This window comes from Strongylocentrotus purpuratus, unplaced genomic scaffold (assembly GCF_000002235.5).
Source record: "Strongylocentrotus purpuratus isolate Spur 01 unplaced genomic scaffold, Spur_5.0 spur5_contig_867, whole genome shotgun sequence".
Classification (NCBI taxonomy): Eukaryota; Metazoa; Echinodermata; class Echinoidea; order Camarodonta; family Strongylocentrotidae; genus Strongylocentrotus; species Strongylocentrotus purpuratus.
In genome coordinates this window covers 310,442-320,000 of record NW_022145576.1, presented here as the reverse complement: position 1 = coordinate 320,000, position 9,559 = coordinate 310,442, and the positions used below count along the sequence as shown (strand labels likewise).

The window sequence follows — 9,559 nt, the reverse complement described above, 5'->3', positions numbered from 1 at the left end:
GCCACCCAGCGAGGTTACTGACAGGGGGTTATCTCATCAAATCAGCTCTTAATTAACATAAGAAAAAGAGGATCATGGGGATCAACAGGCACCGCTTTGGCATTGTTTGCTATATAGAGGGAGCAAGTACAGTGGGGCTTCAAGGAATAAACAAAAGATGAATTTGCTCCATAATCAACTTATAATAATAATAATAATAATAATAATAGCCTAATAGTCCACTCCAAATTTTATTAAACCGGAACGGAAATTCTTTTTGCCCAATTGATCGTGAGCCCGGCAGCCACTGAGCAGCGCCAGATCGACGTTGCTCTATCCCTTATTGTGGAACGCCAAACAAGGTAGCAACAACTCCCATCTTGTAACGTCTTTTAGTATGACGCGGCCGGTGTTCGAACCCACGACCTCCCGGTTGTGAGGCGGACGCTCTACTGACTGAGCGAACACTTGCTGCTATCCGTGCATGCCAACAGGGGTGGAAGAGGGCATCAATGTTGAAATTGAAACTAGAGATCAGAAAGGCGCGGTAGTTGCAACAAAATAATACAGTGCTGTGTGAAAGCAACACGCAAACATGCAAAACAAGCAAGCATAAATGGAACAACAACAAACAAAGAATTAAAGTGATTCTTGCTTTAACCTTTATCGGAGCAGTTTGTCTATAAAGGGCTGTTCTGAAAACAGCTGCAAATAGGAAAGCTTATACATTAACATTCCCGTCAAGTTAATGCGGTCTCATCAAAATGCCATTTTGTGACTTTTGATGTCTTGTCATGACCATTTCTTTAAGGTCAAAGCATTAAGAATCTCTTAAGTCTGTGATATTGATATTAAATATTGGGGTATAAGAGCGACCGTCGCCATTGTTTGCATTTGAAGTATCTTAAATCAGTGCAACATGGCATGTTTAATGCTCTTTATTGGTTAATAGGCATTGCTGTAAGATCGTAGACATGTCATTCATATTGATAAAGATTGCTTGTGAGTTTAAAGTGCCCAATATTTGCATTTAGTTTCATGAAGAAGTAAAATACTAGAGCAAACAATTTTTTTTGTCTCTTGGTGCCGATAAATTGCAACTGTTTGAGCTCCGTGTTTTGGTTTAGTGCACATGAAGGCTGTCTCCAATTAAGAGCATGAAAGATGTATGAACTATAATAGCTGGATGATGGACATATTCTTCTATTACTCTCATTATATACGTTAAGGAATATCTATAATTTTTCCAGTTCCCGGTACATGTACGAAATGAAAGTGAATTAAACAAAAATTGTAGCGGAAAATATACGCAGGCCAATGCTGCTATATATTGACGACAGCTTCAAGTAATATTTGATAAGACCGAGCCCAGAAAGGCCACTCCTTCCGCTTAGTTTTAAAAGGATTAAGATGCCAAGTTATTTGATAATCAACACGCAGAATCATTATGACTGGATATGTTACTTTAAGCTATGAGTGAAAAATTACCAATGCTTCTTTCGGAAGTCGGCGCGCATATTTTTGAAAGGTCGACATGTTTTCTTCTCTCTTAAAAATGGTCAAAATGAAAGTCGACTTCTCGTAATACAATAATTTGTAAGCTTTCGCGTTCTGTTTACGTCAGTCGGGAAGAATTTCCTTTATGAAATGTTCTCCGTGAACACTGCTCTTCGATTTCCTCATAATTTAAAATATGACCAGATATGGCTGAAAATTCAATTTTGACCCAAACATAAAATGTGTAGACCCATATACCCATTTCTGTGTGCAGTGCAAGTGGCTTCCAACAAGATTGAGCCTATTTCTTAAATTTCGGTGATTCCATAACATCAATACATCAACAAGCACTACATAATTAATCTTTCCTAAAGGCTAAAGGCTTTCCAGGGCACTGTTTTATAAAACTTATTATCAATAAAAAGTTACAATAACTGTTATAAGCTACTGAAAATCGTGGCATTAATTTTGATTGGCTGAGAGCAAATTTGTCAGAGAAATTTAGCATTTGTTATTGATAACAAGTTCTATAAACAGGATCCAGAACTGAACTCTGTCTTTAACTTTGTAAATGGTATGTCCATTAGTTTGTTTATCAGCTGTGATTTCAATATTATGTGGAAGTCATTCATAGAACATGCTTTCAGAGACAAGGTACTTTCGTGCATCTATACCATGCATTGATGAACATGAATTATTAGATTAGGGTTATTCTCCTTGGGTTTGGAATCTCACGCGAATGTTCCCGGTCATGTGAATGGATGGGGAGGGAAAGTGGGGGGAGGGGGTAGGGAGAGGGAGAGGGAGAGGGAGCGGGAGAGGGAGAGGGAGAGGGAGGGAGAGAGAGGGAGAGAGAGACAGAGAGAGACAGAGAGGGAGAGAGAGAGAGAGAGAGAGAGAGAGAGAGAGAGAAGACAGACAGAGACAGTCAAGGGTTGGGAAGGAAAATGAGAACGAAAGAAAGTCAGATAGAAAAAAAAATAAAAGAAAGAAAGAAAGAAATGGGAGAGGTCCTGCAATGGATTATTGTGTACAACATTATCAGAACAAACGAATATTTTGATAAGATATTTTAATACTGTATATAACGGCCATAAGAAAAGAGGGGGAATATAATGAATAGAAAATGGCACACGTGAAGCAAAAACAGTGAGAAAGGAAATATAAGAGAGAAAGACAATTTACACAGTAGGCTTGTGGTTGAACCATGTGAGAGAGGGGGAGGATTGGGGTGTCCTGAAAAGGACTCTCGGTAATCTTTTTTTCTTGAGTGTATATACGCAAGCCTATACTGTATACATCACCATGCAAGCCGATACTTATAAGCAGCATCTAAGACAGAGATTATTTTAGCACAGCATTATATTGAAATCTACGGGCAGGAGAACTATTCATATAATTATAGAAGACTTACAAAAGTGCACAAGATGAAAAGAAAAAGGGAGTTCAAGGGCACAAACGCTTGCAAATGAGAAGGAATAAGAAACGTGGAAGGGGCGAAGAGCTGCACTGCTAGCTGTCACGAACATTCAACTCGGCCTATCCACTGTACTCCTCAATATAGCCTACAAAGTCATGTCCGCGACATTTTGGACTAAAATCGTTTAATTTTAGAGCAATATGAAGGAGGCGGAGGACTAGGAGAGACAACGTAATGTCACCGCACTTCTCACGTCTTATAAGGGGTATCGCAATAGACCATTTTGAATGGCAAATGGGGAAGATCGAGGCGTCTCGGACCAAAATTGGTCTTCTTGTGTTCAAAGCAAAATAGAATGGTCCTCTGTCTTCAAATGTATAGCGAAAAGGGTAAAAACTAGTTTAAAGATAAGATCAACAAATGAATAATAATAATAATAGTGGGTTCTTGTATAGCGCTCATGTCAGTCAGATTTGACCCTCCTGGCGCTCCCGATTAATACCTGAATATAATGAATAATGTGTGAATCTTTGTTCTGTCTATACAAGTTGAGTTGCTATGATATGACAAGTTATATAGTCCTACATGTAATACGGTCGTCTCCCTGAGGCATTTTAATAAGCATGCATGCATCACCATAATTATGAAATGTGCGAACAATAAGAAGACATGTCACATTACCCAAACATGGTAATAGGCAATACATTGTGATTTTGAAGGAAAAAAAATTCACGTAGGTTGGTTTTTCAAAAGCCTTTGCGATCGAGTTATATGGAGTCTGACTCTTCTCTTCAAGTCGTCGTCTATCATTCCATCTCCTTCTGTCGTTATCATTTTTATAAGAGGATGATAGTATGACCTTGAGAAGTGATGATGTTCTCCGACACAGTCATGTCCGAGGGGATGATCAAGATAGCATCCAAGAGTATATTGGGGGTATCTGGATTGGAGCATAGGCTATCATTAGTCATGAAAATTGCAAAGGTGAGTTTTTTGTTGTTGTGGGCAGTTGAGATGGATGGATAAGAAATTCATGAAATGATAATGAAGCTCCGAAATGATGTTGTTAGCTGCTCTTTTAATCCCTCTTGAATTCAATGACATGTGTACATGTAAGTGAGACGACGATGTACAGGCATGGGAATAACAGAGCGAAGGTAATATATTTAGATGATGGAGAAAGAGAGAGAGAGAGAGAGAGAGAGAGAGAGAGAGAGAGAGAGAGAGAGAAAGAGTAGGAAAGACTAAAGGATGGTGAGAAAAAGCGAGGGCGGAAAAGGGGGAACAGACAAAGAAAGATGTGTTAAAGCGATCATTTATATCTCCAGACTAAAAAAAGGTAGGCGAAGGAATGAAAAATAAAGTGAGCATTGCATGTAGTTTGGAGAGAGAGAGAGAGAGAGATGAGTAAAATTGACTGGTATAAGGACATGTAGCGCATGAAAGAAAGTTAAAAATTAGGATAGAAAAGACATGACACGGTCAGCATGTTAATGTATGTTACACCTTCAAAAAGGACAATCTGATAAGTTAGTACAGAGACCAGCGCGGTTCTCCTCACATATTATAAGATAGCCCATGACAAAATATAACTTTATAAAATAATAGAGAGAGAGAACAAATGACGTGAGAGGCGTGATAAGTATGTGACACCTTCAATAAGCACAATCTTCCACCATCTCTCTGCACAATCTGATTATATCATAGTACAGAGACTGTGGCGTTTTCGATTCAAGACGAGAGTGAATATAATGGCAGTTCAGATACATGGACACGTAGCTCTCGATTATTCCATCCTTCATCCTACCAAACTCTACAAACAAATACAAAAATACTACAACCATCGATTTCTCCCTGATTCAATTCCTAATTCCTGCAATGTAATTTGAGTGATAGGTTAATGACAATTTCTCCGCATGCACTTGAAGTATCTCTCCGCCATCTTATAGTTTCTTTGCACACCGATCATTAACTGGACAGTCTGCTCGTTGCTGACGCGACGCTTATAAAGGCGATTAGACCATTTAAGATTAATCCTCGCAATCCCTCACTCCATTTCAATCCTCTTTTTGTTCTTCTGTTTTGGGGAATGAGACTCTAGACAGCGCGAAGTAGGCCACTTGTTCCACTCTCTCTCTCTCTCTGAATTAAAGAGAAGTTGAGCTCTAACTATTAAACGGTGGAAATAATTGTTGAACCGTTTCGCTCTTTCACTTCGATGTGGAAGAATATCGTGACAACAATGGCACATAAAAAGGGATCTGTTTTCTTGAAATGTTCACATAATCCATATCCATCCCAGTATAGCTTGGAAAAGCTGCTTCAGGGATTACCTCATGCATCAAGTATCAAGTATCCATGTATATATAACTGGAATTAATTTCAAACTTTGCATCAAGTTTGATGTCACATGACATTGTGTGTAGCCCCACACAATAAATAATTACAATAGTTGGGTCTTATATGTACTGAGGGTAGCAACATCAAGTCATCAATACTGCTCTTCCTGGGGGCTTTTCGACTATTATACACCAGGGTGGAGAGCGTTAAATGTGGATTGTTGTCTTGCAAAATGACGTAAATTCCGTGTTGGGATTCGAATCATCAACGTAGAGCGAGGGTCAATGGAATGAACTACTAGTCATGTAACACGATACCTCCACGTGTGCGGATTTGTCGTGGTAAATAAGCCCCTCCATAATAATATTATGATCGTATTTTATGTGGGAGTTGTTTTGACTACATGCTAATTCAGCCAGTTTGAGCCAATTCGTCACCATTTTTGATGATTCTAATACCCAATAATTCCCAATCATGTGCTACACAATCAGCCTGTCGAGGTAACTTCTTGATGTTAATAGCTTCTTTCAAATTGTTATCGTACATGTGTATGACAAGAACCAAACTTTATCTTTAAACTACGATTAATTGCATTGGCCCAAGGGATCCATTTAATCGAGACCGTTTGAAATGTATTAACCCGAGGACAGGAAATGGATATAATAATGATGTATTTTGTTTTCGAATCATGACCCATTTATTGCAGCTGGGACAACACTAATAGTCTTCTAAACACGTCTGCATTGCTATCAAGAGAATATCCCTTCGATTGCATTTTTATTTCTATATTTAAAGACAGAGTGGAGTTCTGGTCAATTTAAGGCTGTGAAAGAAAGTCTATGGAAGCAACAGGGAATGGTAATCATGTAGCACACAGTAATCGGTGTACACTGTGAGGTTTTGAAGTCATCAAAATGACAAAGAAATTTACCCAGTCTTGCTCAAAGTTATACGCACTGTATACACCGGAATGGGTATATGGCATTACACGAAGATGTGGCACCCTTCTGTTATTGTTATTTTTCTTTTTTTGTGGGAGTGATCATAAAGCAATTTGAAGCGCAATCCTATTCAGGGAACACTTTCTCTTTCTATGATATTCTTCCACACTATTACCAGCCTAAGAACATTGAAAAAGGTCTTACAATTATTGGTCACCTTTTAAAGGCCGTCTGTAGTAGTTTGGCTAGGAGGGATTAGACTACCCAGGGTGGTCACTGACAGGTGGCTATCTCATCAACTCAGCTCTCAATTAAGATAAGAAAAAGAGGATCGTGGGGGACCAATGGTCACCGATTAGGCATTGTTTTCTTTATAGAGGGAGCAAGTAGCTACAAGTAGTAAAGTGGGGCTTTAATACCAAAGCTCAACCTTTCTTAAATGTCTTGCCAGAGCAAGAGAACGAATACCCTTCGATCACCGTGATTTTCTTTCCCTCTTTAATCTCAAGTCATCGTTTTCATTTCCTTTCCTTCTTCGGCCATTTCCTTTCCTTCTTCGGCCATTTCCTTTCCTTCTTCGGCCCTAGCTAATCCGGGTCCCCTTTCAATCTCTTAGCCCCATTTCCATCATTCTTCCGCCCCGTCCGTCCACCCTTTTGAAGACAACTATTCCATTTCCACTTGTCCATAATGTATGATTTTGTTACACAAAAACCATTATTTTAATGAAAAAGAGAAATTCATGCTCTTCTGTTTTATGAATAAATGCGTGATCCAAACGAAAAAAAGCTTCCTGCAGATTCAACCGCTTGATAGAGCGAAAACATATTCTTTATTTGCATGTAGTAAAAACATTTTGAAATGCATTTTTGAGTCTGTACGAACAATGTAAATCAATCTGCTTACTACAGGTCATGGAATTTAAGAGAACGTAAGTTTTTGCTATAGCCTTCTGAGATAATTTGCATCAGGAAAAAAACACTAATTCTACTCATGAAAAGATAAATGATGCAAAAGGCCCGAAAATACTATCCGGATAAAATTTAAAAAAAAAACGAACGTACTTACAAATCGGTTTTGACTTTTGAGAGTACTTATAATCTCTATTTTACAGTGCTTGTTAGCATTATATCACTGAGTCTCTTACTTGCGAGAGAAATTTACAATTCACACAGCAGTGTGAAAAAATATGAATTTCTCGCTTTTACCAAAACTCAATCCTAAAACAATCATCGGTATTTGCGATGTTATCCTATTTCTTGTTCCCCTGTGTATATACTTCATATTCTCTGAGGGGAGTAGATAGAAAGGTGCGATAAGGAAAAAAATTATCTGATCATAAAGAAAAAAACGATATTAATCATATGTATTGTCTTGTTCCTTATCTTTATATCCCTTTTCCAATTGAGATCAAATATACTCTTTTTGTTTTGCTGAGAAACCTGGTTCAGTACGCCTACATAAATTTAGAAAACTTAGATTAGACAAATTCTCTGTATTTTACTTGTTTTACTGTGCATTATATATAAAACATGTGGGGAAAATACTTCCATGATGTATATACGTCGTTTGTCAATGAATATAATTATCAATCTTATAACAGAAAGCCTGACCAACTAACATATTACGCACGATGATTTCAACTGAGATTAAATTTTTAAACTATATTTTGGTTAAATTTCGATGTCCATGATTCTCTAATACTCAGCCTGTGTCTCCAATAGACCGGTTTATTAACATATTCAAATATTATGCATAATTTTTAAACAAAGGTTGTTCTTGACAACCTTAAAGCTTGCCTGACATTGCAACAAGTATTATATGCAGACTGGATTCCGAGTAATGTAGTTCGTTCATTTAACTATTATAGCGCTTAGAGATTTCGGTGTTAAGCGCTTTATAAGCACCGTTATTATTATTATTATTATTATTATTATTCATTCTAAACACGTTAATTGAATAATTCATCACTAGGTCCCCAGGAATAAAACATCAACAAATTTAAATACGTTAGTAAACCAGTTTATATTAGTACCACATGGAATTCGAGAGGAGACCGTGGTAAGGCTGTGACATCATAAAACACATTCCCTGGAATGTGCACTATTTACATTTATGATTTACCATGAATTTGTTTTTGTTGATATTGTTATCGAAATGAAAACAAACAAATAGCAATGTAACTAAGCAGTCAATGATTTACTTGTTAACACCAATCTCTGTCTTTAGTTCTCTTAGCACAATTTACAAGTATAATGTTCGAGAAAAGAGATTTTAACAAGTCGTAACATAATGCGTTATGTGTACATATAGAATATTATCATGAATGTTATTAGCAAAGAACGATTTAAAATATAGGTCATCGGTTATACGAAATATGCTTACCTATGATGAAGGAAGAGCAGATGACTAGAACCACCAGTGGTATATATCCAAGTTTTGATTCCATATTTATAAATGTTTACCTTGACGAATCCTGAGCTAAAGGTTTAAAGACGATGAAGCCATAAATTATCATCCAATACAAAGTATATGCAACTGTCGTTTGATTATATTCCAATTAGAGTATATTCAGGAACATGGATCGTTTAATTAACCGGTGCTTGTTGGTCGCTTTAAACAAACAACACCGTAGTGTATTAATTATACGTGAATACACATCGACGACGGTCGTCCTGTGTGTGTTTTGTTACATCTTAAAGAGTTCCTTTTTCAAAACAAGTCTTCCAAAATTAAGACGACGCCAAAAGTATTCTCCCCACAAGCAGACGATCGCGATTGGCGCGAAAGTGACTTCTCTTCCAGAAAGTAAACTCAAAGTCAATGTCAATATCGCTTCGACTGGCAGACGATCTCGATAACCGTGAGGGGGCGATAAACGTGGTCGCGATATTAATCAGAATTGTTTCAGTTATGGCGATTCGCCGCTGCCGTCAAAGATAACCCCCGCTTGTCATTTGCGTATCGTCGCAAAGGTATACAATAACCCAAGATGTATTCGATTCTTAAGACACCGTTGGTATGAGGAGGGGGTTGTTTGCGTGTATGAGGGGTTTATCAGGCACTATCTCGTATAGTGCATTAAGATGGGATGGTTCATGAATAATGCATGAGGCGTTTTGTCATCCCACCGATCCCTATTGTTAATCATATCGATACTCTTATTTTGGAGGACATCAGGCTTACTCGCTTGTCTCAGATGTCCAAGACCGTAAGCAACATCTTATAATTAAGAAGAAGACAACATGCCAATTAACTTTGAACGCTAGGTATACAGATGATAGTAATTACACTGAAAAAAAACAGTACCATCAGGCAAGCGAATTTAAACCTCACCCGATTAACTTTTCATTTGTCTAGATGTTAACCAATTTTAGTCTAA

At 37.7% G+C, this 9,559-nt stretch overlaps 1 protein-coding gene across 1 annotated transcript in view; it reads right to left on the bottom strand.

The window, feature by feature from the left end:
• LOC583276 (neuronal acetylcholine receptor subunit beta-3) overlaps positions 1-9,230 on the bottom strand; it is a 34,810-nt gene extending 25,580 nt beyond the window's left edge. The window contains exon 1 of the mRNA XM_030975046.1: positions 8,563-9,230. Coding sequence (XP_030830906.1) covers positions 8,563-8,626 — 64 coding nt within the window. The 5' untranslated portion in view covers positions 8,627-9,230. The remainder of the gene's footprint in view (positions 1-8,562) is intronic.
• Positions 9,231-9,559: the final 329 nt, after the last annotated feature.